Source organism: Heloderma suspectum, chromosome 4 (assembly GCF_057233095.1).
Source record: "Heloderma suspectum isolate Gila_16-S chromosome 4, 16-S_ref, whole genome shotgun sequence".
Lineage (NCBI taxonomy): Eukaryota > Metazoa > Chordata > Lepidosauria > Squamata > Helodermatidae > Heloderma > Heloderma suspectum.
This window is the reverse complement of record NC_139461.1, coordinates 105445897-105470796: the sequence shown is the minus strand read 5'-3', so window position 1 is coordinate 105470796 and position 24900 is coordinate 105445897. Positions and strand designations below refer to the sequence as shown.

The following is a 24900-nucleotide window of genomic DNA, read 5'->3' as shown; positions in this document are numbered from 1 at the left end:
AGATTGGTTGGTAACATACTTTCATGAAAAGAGCTTCATATCCAGGAAGCTACTCTTCACAAATAGAGTGTCTGGTTGTAGCAGTTAGAGAAATAGCCACTGCTAGCACATTAAAAAGCACTGTAGAAGTTTGGACAAAATGCTTTACACATTCGCAAATGCACCAAGACTTCAAAGGCAGTAGAACAGAGGAAAATGTCCTTTACATCACTGATCTACATTTACTGACCTAATTAAATGAAAAAAATACAATCTTACCACCAGCATCTTTATTTCTGCGAGGTGAATCCCTGGGTAAAGTACCATAACATGATACATCTTGATAACTGGAAGAACAATCTAATACATCTAGATGACCTTCTGACCAACCCTAATGTCATAAACCCAGAAAAAAACCAGTATTAAGTTGCAAAATAAAATATTACTATTTTCAGAGTTCAGTTTCTTTCAAAGTAGTCAATTTTCTCCCTCTCATATACATATTCTAATATCAATAATGCTTTCCTCAATTAGTGCTGCACAATTCTCTTCAAGGTTACCCTGAAGTAAGTTCACTGCAGCGTGCTTGTAGGAAGTGTTTAATTAGGACTGCAGCCTTATTTTTGTCAAAATCTATTACAAAAACATCCAGTAATCTTTACTATTTCATAGTGAAATTGGGAAATTCCTAGGAGTTTTTGTAATGGATTAAATCTACACTGTAACTATCCTGACAAACCTATTATGCCCTCCACGCTGCCACCCAAGAGAATTAACTGAAAAGATTCCATATACCATTATAAAAAAACATTGCTGCGTTGAACAGAAATTACCCTGACTTTCTCCAGTCAGTAATGCTGTGCCAAACTCTAGACTGCTGATCTAAACCATTTACAGTTATTTTCCTAATTGTTGATAATATATTTCTTGTATTAAAGATGAAAGAAGAGGCATTTCTAACCTAGTACATTTTCAAACACCTTAAAGGAGTCACCAGTTCACTTTTCTGAATGTCCATACCTTATCTTCATCATAGCCAGAAAGATCTAATCGACTAGAGGATACCTAAAACACAGCAATGAATAGTTATGAGCCAATGAATGCTGTCAGCCTACTAAGCAGCTAGCTTGGCTCCACAGGAGAACCATAGCCTCTTCACCTCCTACTAAGCTGAGTCTGCATTTGAAGGTTCAGAATACAAGAAACTGAAGAATGCCAATGGGACTTTCAGGACCTTAACTTCCATCTACTGTTTATCCTACATTTCAGAAAGAAATATACACCTACATTATCCCTGACAAATTATATTCCACATTTCCTTTATTTTCTTTCCAAAATTTATTTATATGAAGTTTATTATTTACTTATATTATTTATTCATTTATTTACAATATTTATATACTGCTCCACATCAAAAGATTTCGGAGCGGTGAACAGCAAGAATAAAAGAATAAAACATCACGTTAAAACAATTAAAACACTTTAAAAGAAACAAGTTCTGATAAGACCAGAAGTTCCATTATTTATAAGTTCCATTATTTATTATCATGAACAGATATCCTCTGGGCAGCTTATATTGCAAAAAAGGACCTTGCTCTACTGACTATTCTTAGGGAGAAAAATCTCTTCCTAATGCTTAACAACTAATTCTTCCAGTTCACGCCTTAACTGTAGGTTCCCATAAATATCAATGTGCTGCTGACTTGATTGTAGCATCCTATTACATATTTGTAAAAATGCCCTTTCCCCATTTTTTCAGCATCAGAGCTGATACACATTTGTTTACAACCTTAACATTTTTAGTAATAGATGAGTTTGTCATCCTGAAAGAACATCTTACATTGTGAACATTTGGTGTGCTAATACTCCTCTGTATGTGTCGAGTTTTAGTAGAAAGAGCTTCTTTGACTGTGACTGCCTGTGTTAAGACAGAAAGAGATAACTGAGATATACTGCTAGTTACAGATCTAGGCAATTGCAATCCAATACATTGAGCTCAATGGGACTCACTCCCAGGAAAGCGTTTATGGGATTGCAATCTGAAACTCATTTCAAAAATTATATAAAGGGTACATTTATACATAGTATTCATTTTTACTTTTGCATAATCAGGTTTTAGCCAATGTTACATAACTTTAGTGTCACTGAAGGCAGTTCAAGGATGGAACATTACATCAAAATTACACCTCCAAAGCAAGTTCCCATCAACTGTGTCTGCCAGCCACTAAAGGCTACGAAAATAAGAGACATCCCTAATGGCCATAGTTTTACAACAACTATACCAAGCCGGTCTGGAGCTTCCTTTGTACTCACCTGTCTTAGTCGCTCAAGGCTCAAAATATTTTCCACCTGTAACACTCCACGTGTATACTTCTCTATATATGTTTCACCATCAGATGTACCCTCATTTTCATTCCTGGCTGCCATCAGAGCCAGAGTCTCTCGATCTTCAATTTCTTCTGTGGCCTAAAATGTAAACTATATATGTTTAAAACTGAGACACAACTGGACTGGAACACACTATTCAGTTTTTCCTGATACAGAGTCCATGTCAAAATGTCTCAAACAGTATTCTGCAGAAGTAGTTTGCAGAGTTCTCCTCTACTTTGACTTTCTCCTGTATTTAAACCTCTTGACAGAAGTAAGGTAGAATTTACCTTTGGTATATTTGACACTATTTCATAGGTCACACCACAAGCATACCATATATTCTTCAGGGATATTCTTCGTTTGAGACTCTGGGTAAAACTCTAGAAAAAAAAATTTAAACACAGTATTACATGGTGAATACTGTGACCAAATAAGCAAGCTCCTAATCATGGTACAAAACAGCTGTTTTTAAATATTTGTTTGTATTCAACCCTAAGACTGCGATTTCAAAAGCAATTCACAACTCAATTACATCTGCAGTGCACCTCTCTTAAATAGAACTCATTTGCCAACATCCTCTTGTCAAGAATATTAAATAGATAAGGCAAGCAATTTCTCCCAGGTTCACTTCGCAGGAAAATTATGCATTTCTGTCATGTGGGATCAGCACACATCTGTCCCTTTCACTGCATGAGAATGGACAAACAGCAGCCCCTACTGTAGCACTACTAAACCTTAACAGGCATGGATCCAATAATTGCCTAGAGCCACTGAGAGTTCTGAGAAGAACATGATTAAACTATAATTAAAAAATAAGTATACATGAGATGGGAAGTTGCAATTGGCGAATAAGATTTCATGCGCCGTAACAGATACATGTGACTCTACCAAAAAATGTGACACTGACATCTGTCTGACATAGCAATCACTAGTTCTAAAATTACTATACTTTATATTTATTAGAAGATTAAAGGAAAGAAGCACATTAAAATGGTCAATGGATCTACAAGAGGGAGGTAAAGTGTGAGTAAACATTAGACATGACAGGTGTTATTACAAGTCAAATCTTATGCCCATAAACATATGATGGGAAGAAAGAGCCAAAGTCCAGGTGAAATGCTGACTGATATCTGACAGATCAAGTACAATAGTGATTTTAACATAATGGTATTTACTTTTATAGTGACCTGTGTAGGTTACAGATGAACATACTTTATTTTATTTTATTTATTTCATTTCTATACCACCCAATAGCCGAAGCTCTCTGGGCAGTTCACAAAAATTAAAAACAAGAAGTGCAGGATAAAACAATATAAAATATAAAAGCATTAAAACCACAATATAACAATACAACCAGAATAAAACCTAGCATGCAAGAGCATTGCATGGATATAATTCCTAGCTTAGCTTATTATTAACTAGTGAATAGACCCGGCCAGCTTCACATGGGTAGGAATAGGCCTTTTGTTGATATAGCAAAGGCTGTAAGCAAACCTATGCAGCTGTCAGAGTTGGACATATTATGCTTGCCCCTCTGAGTAAAAATAGGCCCCCTGGCACCCCTAGGCATGGTTTAAGTAATTTAAACATATGGTGCACCCGTATAGCCCCCTGATCGGGGTCTATCTATTTCCCTGAAGGCTGAATTACAAAAGAGGGGAGGGGCAGCCGTATAACTTTGTCCCTTAGCCTACTAATCTCTTGTGGCTTCAAACTGTATCGACTGCAAAGCTATGAAATGGTTAGGAATTCTGCCTCTAGTGAAAATGTTACTGCAGGATTCAACCATGCCAATGTATTTAAATTAATGCATTTAAAAAAGAAAATAACCCCAAGCTGTACACCCCTAGGGTCCCTGAAGTAAACATGCCAATTTCAAGTACCTAAGTTTGGCAGTCTTGGCTCTAGAATGCGGACAGACAACTAGACACACATCCTCCTTTATTATCATAGATTATTTTCCTTCAAACCATTAAGTGTGCAATCCTATTGGGATAGGTGGCTGCCTCCGACTGCCTATCGCAGGGCAGGAGCAGCGCAGAGGGATCTTCTCCTCTGCGCTCCAGCTGCCCTGCATTTGCAGCTAGACAGCCAATTTTGGCTGTCTAGCCACAGGAAGTTGGGTGGGGGAGGCCAGACGACGCACAGGAAACATCAGAAAGGCACTTCCGCCCTCCCCACCCCACCCCGCCCCCCAGGAACGCCCCGTTTTCGCTGCTCCTCACTGCTTTTAGGAGCATGGGGCCAATCCACACTGCCTACGAGGCAGTGCGAGAGGGGGTGGAGGTCAGTGCTCAGGGAAGCAACCTATCATATGGCTGCCTAGCCAATGGCTAGCGTCCATAGGATTGCACCCTATGATAAAATGGAAACAAAATACAGCCAAAGCAGGATTCATCAAGCTGAAAGCAGATCTGAATTACATGAATCCATCCGGTACCTGTTTATTGTAAATATTGGCAGCAATCCTTTTACGTAACACCAGTTCCATTGCAGCAGGATGGCTGAGCTGGACTGTAATCTTCACAATCAAGTAGATTCTCTCATTCTGTGGTGTTACCCGATTCAAGTGCACTGAATCATGCACAGAAGAGTCCCAGGAAGCAGTGGCTGAAACCTACAGGCACAATTTGGTAGAATATGAAAAAGGAAACTTTTTGCTTACATTGCTTAAATGTAGGTCTGAAATGCAGAAATGCCTAAACAATTAATATACCATTAAGGAAAGAAAGAAGAAGCTTAACTGAAAACCTTGAAGCAAATCATTTCTACATGGGACGGAAGGTATAATGGACCCTCTTAACAGCCCAGGAGAAGAATCTGAAGCATGGAGCAGTACTCATACTTTCTTTCCCAAAAGCAATTCCACACCAACCCAAACAAAGCATCTCAGGCTATTTAAACTTGGCAGCGGGGGGATTTTTTTTCTAAAAGTAAAAAGCTAGCTACCTGCATGCAAAACCCATTAATCCCATTAAGAAAGAATATTTTCTGATTTGGATACAATGGGTTGGACCCAGACTTAGTCATGCTTAGAGTAGAACCATTGAAATGACTAACTTGTCTCACTGAATTCATGTCCTGCTTGTAGGCTTCCCAGCGGCATGTGATTGGCCCTGTAATGATTAGAGGAAGAGGCTCTTTATAATCTCTGATCTTAAGTAAGGAAAGGTGAAATGAGTCATAGTACTTTTTATTAAAGAGACATCAAAGGAGCCCAGCTGGATCAGACCAAAGGTCCATCTACTCAAGCATCCTGTTTTCCACAATGGCCAACCACATGCCTCTGGGAAGCCCACAAGCAGGACAGGAAAACAATAGCTCTCTCATGTTCCTCCCCCAGTAAATATGCTCATGGTTTGATTTCTGACAAAGTATTGTCACACCTGAGGCAGCAAAACAACAGGCAAGCTAGTGGAAAAGACAAGAGAAGAGCCAGAAGAGTGGGAGCTGAGCAACTGAGAGGAAACCATTCAAGTCACACTTTTAAAAAACTCTTCACCCATCCAATGAATATAAAATTCTTATTCTTGGGAAGTCTCTCAATCCTGCATGAATTAGACCTAATCAAAGACCACTTTGTTAGGAGGGTATACTGAAACATTTCAAAGAGCTGATGTAGAATTAAGGGCATAACCCTATGGCTGCTAGACAGTGCCTAGATGGCCATAGGATTTTTCGGTTTCTGGGAACAAAGCTTGGAGCCAGGGCTCCAAGCTCAGTTCCCAGAAACTGTGCTCCCCTCCCCCTCCCCCACTGTCTCATAGGCAGTGTGGCTTATGCCTGGCTCCGTGCTCATAAGAGCAGCATGGAACGGGCAAAAAGGGGGTGTTCCTGGTAGTGGGGAGGGGATGGCAGAAGCGCTGTTACAACGCTTCCAATGTGCCATCTGGCCTCCCCCATCCCTGCTCCATCAGCTCCCGAGTAGACAGCTGAAATCGAGCATCTAGTCGCAAATGCAGGGCAGATGGAGTGAGGAGGAGAGAATCCCCTCCATGCTCCGCCCACCCTGCACTGGATAGTTGGCCACCTCCGAGTTCGAAGGCGGCCGACTATCCCAATAGGATTGCACTCTAGATGTATTAAATATGAATACAAATGAAATACATCAATGAAAATCAAACAGTAGGAATACAGTAGCCATAAATCTGCTATCCAGGTTAGCTTGCTAGTAATTTACCTCGTCCTTACTGTGTTTTATAACTGGCAGATAAAAGAATTGACTTCCATGCTCCTTTGGTAGTATTGAATTAACTCCTGATGCATGTGGACCTATAAGCTGTTCATTGGCACTGAGGTCATCAGCTAACAAACAAAAAGGTTACAAGACAGTAAGTTCTAGCCTTAAAGAGTTCTATCTGCCACAGTGTTTAGTAAAATAAACGTAAAACCTAATCTTAAACATATTACACAGAAAGCATGCACCACTGAAAATAATATTTTGGATGGAATGACAATTGATATTGTCTGGATTTTATTCTTTTAAAACTGAAGGAATAGTCATGGTTTCTTTCTTCATCCCAGCAGCTCTAGGGGCAGTCCATAGGACTGGTGTGAAATCATCACAGAACCTAGAAGAGCCTAAATTGAATGTCTGCAACCTCCTCCCAGATTCTATCTTAAGACTAACTAAACGAAGACTCAATGGCTTCAACATCAGCCAGTTTTCCCCTCCCTCCTCCCACTTTTGCTTTGTTTACTGTCTAATATGATGAAGAGTTCTGGAGGACTCAAAAGCTTGCACTTTAGTTTGTGTCCTTTGCGTTCACCTAATAAAGGTATTGTCCTAATATGGATTTTGGACATTTTCTTCTGGCCATCACAGCTAGTGCTTTTTGCGAGACTAACCTTAATTTGTCGTATTTACATTTGTATACATCAACTTAATATAATTTGTTACCCCAAAATCCAATAACACAGCAATATTAATTACTCCACTATGTGTCTTTCTACATTATACTGCCCAAGAGCTGTGCTTCTCTCAATATATTCAATAAGCAAAAACTGAATTTTCTAGAAGTCACTTTAGATTCAGGGGCCCAACATAAATTTTGTTTACTTCTCACACAGCACTAGAACTGCAATATGAATTCTTACTTCCACTCCCTTGGCAAGCTGCAACTTACCATTCAAATCAAGGAAAAGTACAGGAATGTGTGTTTCCATTCCAGAAGGTGGGATCCTAACAGTAAGGAAGCATCCCAATCAATATAATAAGCCAGATACATGCATAGATATTTCAATGGAAAACTCAAGCCATTTTTTAAAAAAAGAATAATTCAAACTTGCATCACTACTAGAGACTTAACAAGTGGGGGCCTACAATAAAATGTTGCAGTACATCCTCAGCCACCAACAGGAGTCCTTCCGTTCCAGGGTTCAAACAAATATTGGGGTGGGGGGACCGCTTTGCTTTCCTGCCCTCCTAAAACCTTCCCCTGGTATGATATTTTACATTCAGTGGGTTTGGGGCTGGTTGTGGACCCTGAACCCAAGTACTTTATTGGTCTATTGTGGTGTGAGAGAGGGAGGATTTCTGGAGAATGGGAAGGTGGGGAAGATATCTTATATCCTTTAATTTCTCATAAACATTGAGAGGAAAGGTTTAAAAAACAAAAAAACCCTCAGGTTATGGGTCTCCTTAAACATAATTTTCCCCTCCAGGATATTCTAACCTGGTACTCGTGAAAGCATAATGATTTCCTCCCCACTCCCTTTTTTTCTTTCAACTGACAAATTCAACATTCTGTGACTCAACTGTCCTGACTATTCCATTGGTCCTGGAAATTACTGCGCATAGGTAATTGTTGGGCCATTTAAGATTTTTTTTAACATTTTGTTTTAATTTACAAACAAATATATATATTTGCATACCTGGGCTGTCCCCATTATTTGCAGAAAGGACAGGTTGCTTACCTGTAACTGTGGTTCTTTGAGTGGTCATCTGTGCATTCACACAAATGGGCTCTGCACCTGCACAGAGCCTCAATTCGGGAAATTTCTAAAGCTGAGAAAGTTTTGGTGGGAACCCTCCCCCACCGTCTCATTGCGCATGTCCTAGCGGGTTCCCACCTATTCCCTCAGTTTGATGAGACCCAAAGGTGGCCTTGAAACTGAAGGAAGTAGGATGAACAATCACCGTGGTATCAGGCACAAATCATAACAAGAACACTGAAGTGGGGACAGTCAGTGGGTTGTGTGAATGCACAGATGACCACTCGAAGAACCACAGTTACAGGTAAGCAACCTGTCCTCCTTCTTCATGGTCTCTGTGCATCACACACATGGGTGAGTAGCAAGCTCACTTACCAGAGGTGGGTCGGTTTCCTAATGTAATACAGATGAAAGAACAGCGCAGCCAAAAGAGCAGTCGGCTCAAGGCCTCACATCCAGGCAATAATGGCAGACGAATGCGGATGGGGTTGCCCAAGTGGCAGCATGACACAGCTCTGGAACAGAGACACCCCTGTGAAACGCCATCAATGCTGCCATGGCCCTGGTGGAGTGCACCATCACTCTGCCCAAATCCAGGTTTGCCAGCTTGTAAGCTAGGGTAATGGTCTGGGTAATCCAGGACGCTAATCTCTGAGCTGGCAAAGAGAGACCCTTTTTCTTCCCCCATAACACGCAAAAAGTCTTGGTGATTTGTGAAAGACTTCAGTTCTAGATTTATAGAAGGCTAATGCCCATCTCACATCCAAAGCATGCAATCTCGACTCCAGCCCTGATGGAAAAAAGGCAGGCAGAACAATGTCTTGGTTAACATGAAAAGCCAAAGCTACCTTTGGCAGAAATTGCACATCTGGATGGAGTACAACTTTATCTCTATGGAAGACCATATAGGGATCATCCACTCTAAGAGCCGCTAGCTCACTAGCTCAGCAAGCAGAAGTTATCACTACTAAAACGGCCACCTTCCATGATAATAGATGGAGATCAATTTTAGCGAGAGGCTCAAAAGGCTTAACTGTTAAGGCCTGCAGGATTACTGAGAAACTCCAACTCAGAATCAGAGCTTTAACAGGGTGCTGGAGATTTCGTACTCCGCAAAGAAACTGCTGAATATGTGGGTGTGAAAAAACAGTAAAGCTTTGTATCAAAGCATGCGATGCAGAAATGGCTGCCAAGTAAACTTTGTTAGATGATAACTTGTCCTTTTTCAAATAAGGAGAACAAGAATGTTGGAGAGGGAACAAGTAACTGGATCTAAACTCTTAGAAATCACAAATGCCAAAAACTTTTCCCACTTAAGGGCGTAAGAACATCTTGTGGCTGGCTTCCTAGCCCCCTCTAAGATTGCTCGGATCAGCCTCGAAATTTGTGAGAGGTCCTGTGGGTCTGGAGCCTCCATGTTGTCAGTCCCAGCATTCAGAGATCAGGATGTTGAATACGGCTGTCCTGGTGGTACAGGCGATCTGGTCTCACTGGGAGTTGGAAATACTTCCCCTGACACCGACAGGGCAATGGGACAAACCCTGTCTCAGTCACCACGGCATGATAATTATGCAATTCGTGTCATCATCCAGAGCCTTCAACAGCACCCAATTTAGCAGAGGAAATGGTGGAAAAAGGAAGAAGAATCTCTAGTTCCAAGTCAGGAGAAAAGCATCCCCCAGTGAGGCCTGACCAATAATTCCAGCATACTTTTGTTTTCCTCTATCACAAACAAGTCTATTATGGGGTCTCCCCACGGATTGAACAGAGTCTGTAGTACTTCAGGGTGGAGCTGCCACTCATGTGATGCTCGATAAGATCAAATGAGCAGATTGGCCAGAACATTATCGGATCCTGACACATATACTGCTATCAGGGAGATTCCCTTCACAATGCACCATTTGAGGATGTTCAAAGTAAGTCTCGCTAAAGAGGGGGATTTCATCCCCCCTTGCTTGTTCAAATAATAAACCACAGTTGTGCTGTTGGATGTGACCTGCACAACCCTGCCAGAAACATTGACTTCGAAAGCCTTCAGTGCTTTTTGGACTACGAGCAACTTGAGGTAGTTGATGTGTTTGCCTTTCTCTGATGCTGCCCAGGGGCCCTGTACCTTGAGGGAACCACAATGTGCCCCGCGTCCCTGTAGTGAGGCATCTGTCATGAGCAGCCTGGAAGGTGATACCCAGTGGAAAGGTACTCCGGGGAGAAGATGACTGAGGGACATCCACCATCAAAACGACTCTCAAATCCTCCCAGGGAGGCAAAAACTAACTTGCCTTGCATTGCTCAACAGGTTGAACACGTCGTTGAACCATAACTGAAGATTCCTCATTCGAAGATGGGCAAATGGGACCACCACAGTCATAGCCACCATAAGTCCCAACAGCCAATGAATGGAAAAAGTGGTTACAGTACCAACATGAAGGACCTTTGCTACCAAGGCCACAAGTGTGTCTGCCTGATTCCTTGGGAGAAAAGCGTGACCTTGGGTGGAGTCCAAAATTGCGCCTATAAACTGAATGGTTTGGCCTGGTTCCACAGAAGATTTCTGAAAGTTTATGTAGAGGCCAAGGGCAGCTAGGAGATCGCAAGTAAGGGATATGGAACGAAGAAGGTCCCATCGCAGGGGTGCCACTATGAGCCAATCGTCGATGTAAGGAAAAAGTCACTCCCCGGATTTGGATTTTGCAACTGCAATGTTGAAATAGATGTCTTTGAGGTCGACAGATGCGAACCAATCGCCCGTCTGCAACAGCAGTAGTATCGTAGTCAACAAGGTCATGAGGAATTCCCCTGGTGTAAGGAAGAAATTCACATCTCGCAATTCCAGAATTGGGCAGAGCCCTCCATCCCTCTTTAGTACGGTGAAGTATTGGGAATAAAAGCCTTGGAGATGTTGACGATGTAACACTTGCTGGATTGCACCCTTCTGCAGGACCGATGCTACCTCTGCTTCCAAGACATCCAATGGTGGCGTTGACCTGATCGTACTGGGGGGGGGGGGCATTGAACTCGATCTTGTATCCTCTGGTGATTGACAGTACCCAAGAATCTGATGTGATTTGCTCCCATGCTGAGAAAAAGAGAGAGACAAGTCACAAATTTTTGAGGAGTGGTCAGCAAGTGGGGGCATTTCCAACCCAAGTCAAAGATGATTTTTGCTGCCAGGATCAGACTTGCGACAAATGGAACCGAACACTGATGAAGGGTACAGCCTCCTCAGGACAGAGGAATGCTGACCCTGATGTCATTGGTACCGTTCTCCCTGTTGCCTTTGCTGTTGAAAAGCAGCGAGGCTTGTATGAAGTGGAGGCTTGAGCTAGTCCCATCTTTTTGGCCGTGGCCTTTGCTTTTTGGACAGAATCCATAGCTTTGTCTGTGGTTGCATTAAATAGACCAGCACCATCAAATTGAAGATCTTCCAATACGTGACCTGGCTTCCTGAGACAACGCAGCCGACCTAAGCCAGGCATGTCTCCAAAGCGCAACTGCACCCATCATTGCTTTAGCTCCGTAATCCGACTGATGACATGCAGTGTTGATCTGCTGTCTTGCCACATGAGTCACCTCTGCCTGGAACACCCATGCTAGTTCTCTGGACATCAGATAAATGGTCACAAAGCGATCCCATTTTCTCCCACAAAAATATTTGGTACCTTGCCATCGTCGCCTGGTAGTTAGCAACTTTGAGGCTTAAAGCTGCTGACGAATAAATCCTGCAGCCCATGAGTTCCAATCTGTGTCCCCCCCTTGTCCACTGAAGCAGAATGCTGCTTGTGTGAGAGACTTTGTACCGACTCAACAATGACTGAGTTAGGGCGCGCATGCATGAACAGGAATTCAGCATCCTTTTCCATGCTCTCCAACCTTTTTGAAGTAGGCGTCATAGATGCTGGTGCCTTCCACAATTGTTTCACAGTTTGTAACAACATTGGCAGGAAAGGGATAGCAACTGGCATCGATGTCTCCATGTTAACAACATCAAATACCAGGTCCTTCAGGCATTTGACAGATTGTTGTGTTTCTATCCCTAAAGATTGTGCCATTCTCAAGATTTGCTCAGAGAAATGGCTCAAATCCTCAGAAGGTAAAATTGTGTCCTGAGAGCTGACTGCTCTATCCGGAAAGGAAATGATGGTGCAATCAAGGAGGATGAGGCAGAATCCGACTGATAGTGGCAGAATGTGGTGATGTCCCTGATCGAGAAGTGGGCATCGTCCTCCTGCATCTCGTAAGGTGCTGAAAGAGCATCCTGTTGAAGGGTTGAAGGCTGCACCGCCCTTGGTGGCTACGGCGGTGGCATCTACTGAAGTGGTTCAGGATCATCTAGATGTCAAGACTGAGGCATTGCATCCAGAGGGGAACATGACAGAGTTGCTGTCGGTATGGATCTAGGATGGCGTCGATCCGTGTCCATGTAGGGATAGAAGTGGTCATTCTGTCTGTGCCTCCAATCATCTCAGTAATAAGTAGGTCTGGGAGGAAACGACCACTCCAAGCATCTTTCCCAACCTGACATCAGTGATTGAGATCGATGTCGAGGACGGGCTGCATAAGTAGGTTCCATTCTATGGGCCCAAAGATGGTAAAACGAAGATCTAGACTCATGCAATTCCTGGTGTTGAGGTAAGTGATATCCTCCCCTCTCTCGCAGGGTAGAGTGGAATCTCAGATTTCACTCAGATGTAGAAGCCTCGCTATCGACATATCTTCTGTCTTGGGTCTTGTCAGTGTCAGCGAGTTCAACAGCGGTGGCGGAATATCCCCCAAATGTGCCGCATGCGACTTTCTCCCATCTTTCTCCTTATTTTTCTTATTTTTCTCTGGCTCTATAGACGAAGGGTCGAATGCTTACTTGGACACCTTTCTCGCTATAGACCGCATTAGAGATCTCCTTGGAGCAAATGGCTTCTCTGTCCTGCCCATGGTTGGAGCCAGCACGGAGGGGGAAGCTTTGTCCATTTGCTCTCCTGTGTGAGGCGCTTTCCCGGAGGTGGACAGACGGCTGCATCATTGCAGTTTTAGGGGTTTCAACAGCAGCCAAGGCCCATTTCCAATGTTCTGCTTGTAGTCTATCAGCCTGAATTCTGTGGGCTTGTTTAGAGAACTCCTAGCAAAATGAGCATTCCTCCACCACGTGCCCCTCTCTGAGGCAAAGAAGATAGAGGGAGTGCCTATCTGAAGGTGGCAATTTACTCCCATACTGCAAGCACTTCCGAAAAGGTGCCTTCAAGGCAATATTCCCTGAGGCGGACTGTGCGCCATTGACCGATCGCTCTCTCCGATAGAAGAAAATAACATTCTTAATGTACAGGATGAAGAGCAATAGAAAAGATATAGATAGAATAAAATCTCAACTTAAACCGTCAAAAATGCAGTCCTAAAACAGATGAGGATTCCCAACGAGGCACCACAGTTGGCAGGCGAAGAAGAACTGAGGAATAGGCGGGAACCCACCCAGATATGCATGATGAGATGGTGGGGGAGGGTTCCCACCAAAACTTTCTCAGCTTTAGCAATTTCCTGAATCAAGGCTCCCCTCAGGCACAGAGCCCATATGTGTGATGAACAGAAACCACGAAGAAGAACTAATATTGTATTTCTGGGTGGGGCCCCATTTTGCTTCCAAAGTAGTAGGGACAGGACCAGGGCCAAGTTTTGCTAACACAACTTTGTATATACTTGGATAAGGATGAATGGATACAGTTCCTTCCATGGGTTCACCACTGGCTTGTTTAGCCCCTAAACAGCCCATCAGTTTGGGTTCAGCTGTCATACCCAGGAGCCACGGTGGCTCAACAACTTATGAAGGAGTTGATCGTGGGTTGTGGAGTAAAAGTGGAAGTAGCAGACACACAGGAGGCAGTGCACTCACTCTCTCCCACTCATGCATGGCAACTCATGGGTTGTTTAACCAATGGATTGCTATTACATGCAAACCAGGTCATAGCGGGATATAAAAATCAACATTTTTACCATACACACACCAAGCACTGTAGTACATACAGCTTATGTTTCCCTCAATTCTTTATCATCTAGTTAACTGCATATAATATTAATTGAAGGTATTTTGTAAGCAAGTTGTAATGATTTCTCTCTACCTACCAATTTGCAGGAGCACCTGGGATCCCACTGTCTGGTGCTGGGACTAGAACAGCATTTCTCTCTTCGGTTAGTCCCACCCATTGTTCTACAAGCCGTGCTTCTCTTTCTATGTCATCTTCTGTTTTCTCTATAATGTAAGATAGCATGCTTAATTTCTCCTAGGTCCATAGCTTGTAAGCTACATTTTGCTCAGTACTTCAGAACAAAATGGCTGTTTTTAATTTACAATGGATGCAAGTGAGCTCCACTGAAGCCAATGAGAATTTGTCACTGAAAGTGGATACCCAGTTTTCACTTTATAATGAGCTGAACATTCCAATGGTTGCCTCATTAAGAGTTTCTTTAACATTAGTTAATTTTCAAATACAACTAGTTTTTTTTTAATGTAATATGCTAGGGTAGGACTCTTCATTTAAAAAACAACAACAAGAAGGCACAAAGTTCTCATAAAGGAAATTAAACCACAAGGATAACAAACCTTGTTTATTGCTGATCTTTTTAATCTGCTCATCTAAGTATTCTCTGCGTTTTATTAGTGCCTCTGACCATCTCTCTCTCACACAGTTTAAGTCTTCCTCCTATTTAAAAGAGAGCATGTTTTTCTGAACATGCATCATACCCCAAACAATAACACACATATTTAATGTTATGCAATTTTCAGCTTTGATTGGAGGTTACTGAATAGTCTTGATTACTGATATATTGAAGTGTAAATGTTTCATTTACATTAGATTAAATAGTACATCAACCAAGAAGGTAAGCTTGCCCAACTTGCAAACAGCAAAAAGAAAGAAAAGCTTGAGTTGCATCAACAGTTCCATAGTTAGAGCTATTTGTCTATTTCATCCTTTGTAAATTTGTGATTTAGGTCTAAGCAGAAAAATAATGCAGTGGCCAAAGAATTATTTAGTAGCATATGGAAGTGAAAAAGAATATACAGATATCAGCATAGATACCCTTAAACCTGCATAAATTCATTATACATAGCTATCAGTACAACTAAATCATCCCCATGCAAACGAAAACCCATCATGCAATCATGCTGGCTGACATAATAGAAATGTTTAATCCATTCTTCATAACACATTATCAGGAAGCGCCATGAACAGCTTGAAGCAAATTAGTAGCTAATTTAGGCTCAAACTACCTGTGACAGCAGCAGAACTATATTTAAACCTGGATAGGCCCAAATCATGCAGAAAGCAGGGAACAGGGCCCCCTCATGAACAGAAACTGCAAAACCTTCCCCCTGCCTGCGGTTTAACTCCTTGCAGTCTGTCCCTTGAAATTACTTTTCTCTCAGCCAGGCTTAATACTAGAAGTGCCCATAAATCTGAGATGCATGCTTGGGGAGTAAGGTTGCAGAAAGCTAAGTGGTGCAGGAGCATGGATTCAGCTCTCTTCAGCCATGAATCCCTTAATTTGGACCCCCACTCTCCTCTTTCTACATGATTGGGTCAGATCTGGGTTTAAACATAGATCAGCCATCATATGTAGTTTGAGCTTTAGGTTTCCGGAACAACTGCACAACCTGCTAAGCTATCTGGTGGGATGCCTAAATTTATACTAGTGCTAGTTTTGCTGCTTCTTGCGTTTCAAATTGGGGAGCCTTGTTAATTAATTCAGAACTTTATTAAGGCTGTTACCAGTATGGAGGCAAAGTTTACAGGACTATCTTTTTGGGGAAAAAATGTTTAACAGATCAAGTAAATATTTGCTATACTTGTATTTTCAAAAACCACACTGTAATTTAATGAAATTGATAATGAATTCGGAATGACAAATAAACTATATGTAATATCCCAGTAAGATTTCATAAAAGACTGAAAATGTAATATAGTCATATAGAAAAATAAAGCTTTAGCTTTTTTATGAATCCTTCTGCTATGTAACTCATGTCTATAGGCTCTCCTTTGCATCACACCAATATCTGAGTAATGTTTGGTTGGGACATACAGGATAGCCTTCTCTGTTGTGCCCAGGCTTCCTGATCTTCCTTTCCTGAGAAGTTTGTTTTGCCCCCTCTTTGACAGCTGATTAATACATGAAGACTTCTTTTTTTCTGGAAAGCATTTGACCTGTCAGGCCGTTGATGGTTTTTAATACCCTGGCATTTTAGCTTATGAAATTTTATCTACTGTCTTTTCTCCTGCATTTGTTTTATAATGTTGCGTTATTATTTTGTTTTAATTATGCTGCAAGTCACCTTTGGGCATTTTAAATGGAAAAGTGGGGTTAAAATATTTTCAGTTATCAAATCAATCAATCAATCAATCAAATCACCAATGACATATCAGTGGCTAGGGATGCAATCAAATGTAAATGAAATGGCTTGTTCTATTAATCAATAGATGCCTTTTAAGGCAGAGAGTACTCGAAAGGTTACTTTTGCATGTGCTATTTTTCTTCTAGAAACTCTTTGGAGTTGATGACAATTAGCATTAGCTGTGCCCCATGCCATGTGATTTGACAGCAGCAATACCTGATAACTATCCATATCACCACCATCATCATCTCCTCTCTGGTAGAAAAGAATAAACTTTAGAAATACACAGAACATGCATTTTCTTGCTAGCACACCCCAAATAAAAGCATACACAAATATAACAGACACAAATTAGATTTTTTTTAGAACCCACCAAACTTAGCCTCAGAGGCCCACTACCATGGTGGAGAGAAAGGGAGCAGGTGGGTACCTCTGCCTTCAGTCACTCACAACAAAGAAGGTGTGGGTCAGGGCCTCTGTGCCAGGGATGCAGAACCTCTTTCAGCCCAAGGGCTGAATTCCATTTTGAAGAAGGTCTCGGAGGCTGCATTCCAGTGGTTGGTGTGAAAGAAGGCAAAAGGGGGAAGGGCAAAAAGGGTGGAGCCAAAAATACCAGCATATTGTAGCTTAAAACTTACTGCCAGTAACTAACCCTTAGGAGAGGCATTTCAATCTTTTAAAATGGGGAAGAACTGCACAAAAGTCAGGAAATCACCCAACTATCAGTGGTTGGAGGAAAGGGGGCATGATCTTCTGGGGAACCCTGGAGGGTTGGATTTGGTTCCCAGGACCCCAGCTCTATGCTAATGCACGATCATGCTGAGACCTTATTTGTGGAATCACACAAATAGGGCCTACATATAATCAGGCATTAGCTGGAAGCTCCTAGTTTGCACATTCTTGGAGTGATAGCTGAGCAGAGAAGTGTCCACATGCTCTTCCACCACATGAGGACAAACACTGGTAAAGCAAGAAAGGAGGCTTAATCATGATGCCTTCAATCTACAGATCCTTGTAGAACAGTCGACATGCAATGATCGCATATTGTGGGTGGTGGGCAGACTTGGATTCAGACAGGTAATCTGAGCTATCAAAGCTCTCTGGGTCAACTACTTGTCAAAGTGTGTGCAAGTGAACCTATGCACACAACCCAAGGGGCTAGACACAGGTGGCTGTTTTTTTAACCTTGTGCAACACTGTTTGCATCCAGTAAAGTGACCTACGGCTGGACCCTTGCCAGATCAGAGCAAAATCATTTCATGCAGCTGACCTGCTTTGCATTAGCTTGGACAAAATGCTTAATGACACAGACAAAATCATTTGTTTTAGAGGTTTTTAAAATCTGATTTATCTAAGCTTTGACTTGATGTTTAAATTTTAGTGTAGGTTTTCATCTGATATCATATGCAGAATCCTAGGAACAATAGTGACTTTACCTCACAATATGCTCATAGGTAAATCACAGAAACATGAGTTAAAAGTGCACAATTAGGTGGAAAGGCAGACTTACATTTATATCCTGCCTTTCCTTGAGAGAGTTCAAGGTATCAAAGATAGCTCTTCCCTCCACCCATTTTATCCTCACATTTTACCTGTGAGGTAGGTTAAAATTTTGTTAATCTAACTCAAAATGGCATTTGCCTTTTTTACAGCAGACTCACATGTGACCCAAAAACCTAGTATAATCATGTGCTGCAGTTCTAAGTCCTGATGAGAGTTAACCTGTATCTGTTAAATCTGAGTCTCATATCATAAGGATTGCTATGTTAGCACAAATTAAGAACTAGCTAATATGGACAATGTACAGTTGCCACTGACAGCAGCAACCTGCAATTCCTCCTTCCCTCTTCCCTGGTAACATCTAGTACATTTCAATGTTTGAAATTACATAATTGTATTAAGAGTTTTCCCTCCCCTGCAAACAGCTGCCAATGATTGGAGAGGAACTAGGGAAACTTGATTATGTGACATTATAAACTGGCCTGGTTCAGATGATCATCTAACCCATCATTCAGATGATAGAGAACAAGCCATGGTGAGCCTCAGGCTTGCACATTTTCCCACCCCTCTCCTCCTTGTACAGGAAAGGAAGCTTCTACTTTCATTTTAGAATAAAGTGCAGTTCTGCATTTTGTACAAATTCCGTGAACTATGGTCTGTCCTAACCAAAGTTAGTGAAGATAAACCAGGATCAAACAGTCAGAAAATAAACCAGGATAAATAAACCAGTTCCTAGAGTTTGTATGTAATGCAGAACCATTGTTTGTTCTAAGTGAAGATGGAAACGATGCAGGAGAAGAGGGAGCGCATGAGCCTGAAGCATGCCATGACTAATTTACAATAACCTAAACCAAGACCATCTGAACTAGACCATTGAGTTTTATCAGACTTGGGGCCAAGAGAAAGAACTAAGAGACACAGAGCTGTTGCTTTTGGTGGCAGGCATGCTTTTTCCATACTGCCTAGTTCCACCCAAGATCTAGCTACCCAGCATTCTGTTTCTCACAATGGCCAACCAGATGCCTCTTGAAGGTCACAAGCAGGACATGAGGCCAGTGTTCACCACCCATCTGTCCCTTGCATCTGGCACTCTGATTTGAACAGAGTGGATACTGATTTGAACATGATGATCCATTTAGTTGTTATAGCTAATAGCCCTTGGGAAAACTATCATCCATGTATCGTTTACAGTACACATACAAATTCCAAACAATGTATCCTTAAAGACAGAACTGAAACAACAACAAAACTGCACAGCGCTGTAATAACTTAGTACTTTAAGACCAGTTATCTTACCTGGTAACTGTCCAAGCCCCGTTGCAATTTGGTTGATCTGGCAGTCACACAGCCAATGGAGACAGACAGAATGGCTTCTACCATAAGTGGCAATGTTCCTGAATGCTGCACTGGTTTAACTGTCACTTGAACTCTACGAGAATGACCCTGGTCATATAAAGCAGGGTTGAGGGGAGAAAAAGTAAAATAAAGTAAACATTTATTAACATGTTAGTATCCTTTTCAGGATACTAACATATTTCATAGCACACCAGGACAGGAAGGCCTGGCATGCTATGGTCCATGGGGTCACGAAGAGTCGGACACAACTGAACGACTGAACAACAACAATCCTTTTCAGAGAGGAGAAACTCTATTGTACCTGTCTAAGCTGGAAAACTCCTCCTGTGTTTACATCCTTTGCCTGGTGGAGTTCCACAGCTGTATAATCTCCCATTTCATTCAGTTCTTGAATTGAAACCCACATTTCTATCCGACGTGTTACTTCATTCCACCTAGGGATAATCCAAGAAGCAATAAGATTAGTATGAATACACTTCTCTAAACCTCAGTGGAACATTTCTAGAGCCGTTTATTTTACTCAGTACTACAGGTCTGCAAGCTGGTAAATTCTAACGTACACAGAACTCTCCCCGCCTCCAGACTACCCAATTAGCAGACTATGAGAAAATCTCTTATTTCTCTCCAATCCCCCCTGCCGCCCCCCCCTGCCACCACCAGTGTATTCTCTCTCATGGGCATGCTTTCCCCCCCTCTGTCCAACATTTCACTCTCACATGCATTACCCTCTTTCTGTCCTTCTGCTCATCCCTGGCAGATGTGTTACACCTTCTCCTTTCTCCCTGATGCATATGCTGTTTGTTATGAGGCGTCACCACCACAAGGATGATACAATATAGGTTTACCTGTCTCTCAAGGTCCTGTTTTTTGCATGAAGAGAATCCACCTCCCATATGGAACTGCCATTTCCAGCACATCTGTGACCCCATACCTCAATAGCAAGTGCTCCGTCTGCAATGAACTCCAGAAATTCTTCTGTTACGTTCACCACATACTCCTAGAAAAATGGAATACTTACTGCAGAAAACTTAAAGGACATGATTTTTATCAGTTCTATGGTTAAGTATTCTTGCCAAGAAAACCCCATGGAACGTATCACAAGGCTAAAAGAGATGACGCCGGAAGATGAGCCCCTCCGGTCGGAAGGTGTCCAATATACTACTGGGGAAGAGCAGAGGGAATTTCCAAGTAGCGCCAGAAAGAGTGAAGCGGCTGGGCCAAAGCCGAAAGGACACTCAGCTGTGGATGTGTCTGGTGGTGAAAAGAAAGTCTGATGCTGTAAAGAACAATATTGTTTAGGAACCTGGAATGTAAGATCAATGAATCAAGGTAAGCTGGAGGTGGTCAAACATGAGATGGCAGGATTGAACATCGACATCTGGGGAATCAGCGAACTAAAATGGACAGGCATGGGCGAATTTAATTCAGGTGACCATCATATCTACTACTGTGGGCAAGAATCCCTTAGAAGGAATGGAGTAGCACTCACAGTCAACAAAAGGGTGGGAAAAGCAGTACCGGGGTACAATCTCAAAAACGATAGAATGATCTCAGTACAAATCCAAGGCAAACCATTCAACATCACAGTAATTCAAGTCTATGCCCCAACCACTGAGGCCGAAGAAGTTGAGGTTGATCGGTTCTATGAAGACCTACAACACCTTCTAGAACTAACACCAAAAAAGATGTCCTCTTTTTAGGGGATTGGAATGCTAAAGCAGGAAGTCAAGAAATCACGGGGATAACAAGTAAGCATGGCCTTGGTGTACAAAATGAAGCAGGACAAAAGCTAATAGAGTTTTGCCAAGAGAGCACGCTGATCATAGCAAACACTCTTTTCCAACAGCACAAGAGGCGACTCTACACATGGACATCACCAGATGGTCAATATTGAAATAAGACTGATTATGTTCTTTGCAGCCAAAGATGGAGTTGAAGCTCCATACAGTCAGTAAAAACAAGACCTGGAGCTGACTGTGGCTCAGATCATGAGCTGCTTCTTGCAAAATTTCGGCTGAAATTGAAGAACGTAGGGAAAACCACTAAAACATTTGGGTACGACCTAAATCATATCCCTTATGAATATACAGTGGAGGTGAGGAATAGATTTAAGGGGTTAGACCTGATAGACAGAGTGCCTGAGGAACTATGGACAGAGGTCCGTAACATTGTTCAGGAGGCAGCGACTAAATCCATCCCAAAGAAAAAGAAACGCAAGAAAGAAAAGTAGCTGTCTGATGAGGCTTTACAAGTAGCTGAGGAAAGAAGGGAAGCGAAAAGCAAGGGAAAAAGGGGAAGATCTATCCAACTGAATACAGAGTTCCAGAGAAGAGCAAGGAGAGACAAGAAGGCCTTCTTGAAAGAGCAATGCAAAGAAATCGAGGAAAACAATAGAATGGGAAAGACTAGAGATCTTTTCAAGAACATAGGAAATCTCAAGGGAACATTTTGTGCAAAGACGGGCATGATAAAGGACAAAGAAGGCAGGGACCTAACAGAGGCAGATGAGATTAAGAAGAGGTGGAAAGAATACACAGAAAAACTATACAGGAAAGATCTGAATGTCCCTGATAGCCATGATAGTGCGGTCACTGAACTTGAGCCGGACATCTAGAGAGTGAAGTGGGCCTTAGGAAGCATTACTAACAACAAAGCTAGCGGAGATGACAGTATTCCAGCTGAGCTCTTTAAAATCCTAAAAGATGATGCTGTTAAAGTGCTGCACTCAATATGCCAACAAATTTGGAACACTCCACAGTGGCCACAAGAGTGGAAAAGGTCAGTTTACATTCCAATTCCAAAGAAGGGCAATGCCAAAGAGTGTTCAAACTACCATACAATTGCACTCATTTCACATGCCAGCAAGGTGATGCTCAAAATCCTACAAGCTAGGCTTCAGCAGCATGTGAACTGAGAACTACCAGAAGTACAAGCTGGGTTTCGAAGAGGCAGAGGAACTAGAGCTCAAATCACCAACATTCGCTGGATCATGGAGAAAGCAAGAGAATTCCAGAAAAATGTCTATTTCTGCTTCATTGAGTACGCTAAAGCCTTTGATTGTGTGGCTCACAACAAACTGTGGCAAATTCTTAAAGAGATGGGAGTACCAGACCACCTTACCTGTCTCCTGAGAAACCTGTACGAGGGTCAAGAAGCAACAGTAAGAACCGGACATGGAACAACCGATTGGTTCCAAATTGGGAAAGGAGTATGACAAGGCTGTATATTGTCGCCCTGCTTCTTTCATTTATATGCAGAGTACATCATGAGAAACGCAGAGTTGGATGAATCACAGGTCGGAATTAAGATTGCCGGGAGAATTATCAACAGCTTCACATACGCAGACGATACCACCCTAATGGCAGAAAGTGAAGAGGATCTAAAGAGCGTCTTGTTGAGGGTGAAAGTGGAGAGTGCAAAAGCTGGTTTGAAACTCAACATTAAAAAACTAAGATCATGGCATCTGGCCCCACCTATTCCTGGCATATAGAAGGGGAAGAAATGGAAGCAGTGACAGATTTTACTTTCTTGGGCTCCAAGATCACCGCAGACGGTGACTGTAGCCATGAAATTAAAAGATGCTTGCTCCTTGGGAGGAAAGCTATGGCAAACCTAGACAGCATAGTAAGAAGCAGAGACATCACCTTACCGACAAAGGTTCGTATAATCAGCTATGGTTTTCCCAGTAGCAATGTTTGGCTGTGACAGCTGGACTATAAGGAAGGCTGAGCGCCAAAGAATTGATGCTTTCGAACTGTGGTGCTGGAGAAGACTCTTACGAGTCCCCTGGACTGCAAGGAGGTCAGATCAGTCAATCTGAAAGGAAATCAACCCTGACTGCTCATTGGAAGGACAGATACTGACGCTGAAGCTCAAATATCTTGGCCACCTAATGAGAAGAGAAAACTCTCTGGAAAAGACCCTGATGCTGGGAAAGATTGAAGGCAAAAGGAGAAGGCGACAGCAGAGGATGAGATGGCTAGATAGCATCACCGATGCAATGAATATGAACTTGAGCACACTCCGGGAGAGAGCACAGGACAGGAAGGCCTGGTCCATGGGGTCAAGAAGAGTTGGACATGACTTAACGACTGAACAACAACAACATGGTTAAGGGCAAAAAACTGAGTGCATGTTCAAGTGGCAATGGGGAAACAGATCTCTGAGTTAATATCCTCTCTTGGGCAGTAAAAGCTCCTAGTGGAGAGAAGTAATTCCACAAATCAGTTCATATGCATTAATATGCAGTGCTATAAGGATTTCAAGCAATACTTACCAGATTTCTATTTTATATTAGTAGATTTCTGAATTACATTACCACATGTTATCAAAATCTAATGTTTTGTGTTGATGAATACAACACTTAGTGTTTAAGCCCCTGTCCCGCAGTGATGAACCTGAATTTGACATGATAGCCTACCATTTTAAAAAGCACAATGCTCAGTTTTCAGGAACCAGGAAGTATGCCAGATTAGTCACTCCTAACTGATGAGTGTCTAACAATGACTGTCATTTCTCTCTGTTTTTAATGGTAACATGCTTTTTATTGGTCTGAAGTTTTATCCTACTGCTTTTAAATGTTATTATACATTGATCTTACATGTTTTATGATATTAACTATAAGCTGTCTTGAGAAAAAAATTTTTTGAAAAGCACATACATTTTTTTTTTTTTCATTTCCTTCATCTGACCTCATTTTCCCTAAGAGGGAGTGGCTGGTCACTCTTTTTTTCTGACCAGATCCTCTGAAGCAGTGAATTGTGTGTATTCTGTCTACCTCTTTCCACGGGGATTCAAAATTGAAATGTTTTGTCTTTATCACTAGAAGCAGGTTACACAATTCCTGTGTCTGATGTTGCTAATGACTTGTAGGACTCTGATTGACCTATGGTACTGGGGACATTGGGATCTGGTAACTCCAGAGGTGGGAGGTTTTAGGCTTAGGAAAGGTGAATTAGAGATCTTTTGTTGACTTCCCTGATGCCTGCTTGGGAGATGCACGGAACTGGACAACACACAGGCAGCCTAAAAACCATGGCAGTGAATTCACTGTGGATTCTTTGATATGCCTTGCACAATGAAGTTTGAGAAATTTTTTTTCTCTGTCTTGTACTCCATCCATCCAAGCCCAACAAAAAGTGAGATAGCTTAAGTAATGCTTTTTTTTGTTTACTGATACAAACACTCCCACTTGGATCTTCCTGCAAGTGGGAGTGCCTAAACAAAACCACAGACCTTCTATCTCTGGTTTGCTTATCGTTATGTGTCAACTGGGAACTCTGGCTTGTCTCTCCCCACACAAACCAGTCATGATTTGTTATTGGCTTATGACTCTGGCTTGTCTGGAGGGAGAGAAACCAGCGTTCCCAATTCACATATAACAATAA

At 42.1% G+C, this 24900-nt stretch overlaps 1 protein-coding gene across 9 annotated transcripts in view; it reads right to left on the bottom strand.

Annotated features, from left to right (window-relative positions):
- KIF13A (kinesin family member 13A) overlaps nucleotides 1-24900 on the bottom strand; it is a 122448-nt gene that overhangs the window by 19621 nt on the left and 77927 nt on the right. For 8 of the 9 annotated variants that reach the window (XM_084850186.1, XM_084850187.1, XM_084850188.1 and 5 more), the window contains 13 exons: nucleotides 20359-20510; nucleotides 19815-19947; nucleotides 19454-19600; nucleotides 14870-14969; nucleotides 14392-14518; nucleotides 7476-7531; nucleotides 6530-6654; nucleotides 4790-4966; nucleotides 2637-2729; nucleotides 2293-2445; nucleotides 1820-1897; nucleotides 1000-1044; nucleotides 259-370 (listed from right to left, as the gene is read on the bottom strand). In XM_084850186.1, coding sequence (XP_084706312.1) covers nucleotides 259-370; nucleotides 1000-1044; nucleotides 1820-1897; nucleotides 2293-2445; nucleotides 2637-2729; nucleotides 4790-4966; nucleotides 6530-6654; nucleotides 7476-7531; nucleotides 14392-14518; nucleotides 14870-14969; nucleotides 19454-19600; nucleotides 19815-19947; nucleotides 20359-20510 — 1498 coding nt within the window. Of the gene's footprint in view, nucleotides 1-258; nucleotides 371-999; nucleotides 1045-1819; nucleotides 1898-2292; nucleotides 2446-2636; nucleotides 2730-4789; nucleotides 4967-6529; nucleotides 6655-7475; nucleotides 7532-14391; nucleotides 14519-14869; nucleotides 14970-16873; nucleotides 16911-17026; nucleotides 17035-19453; nucleotides 19601-19814; nucleotides 19948-20358; nucleotides 20511-24900 lie in introns of all 9 variants that reach the window. The other variant, XM_084850190.1, reaches the window with a different exon arrangement.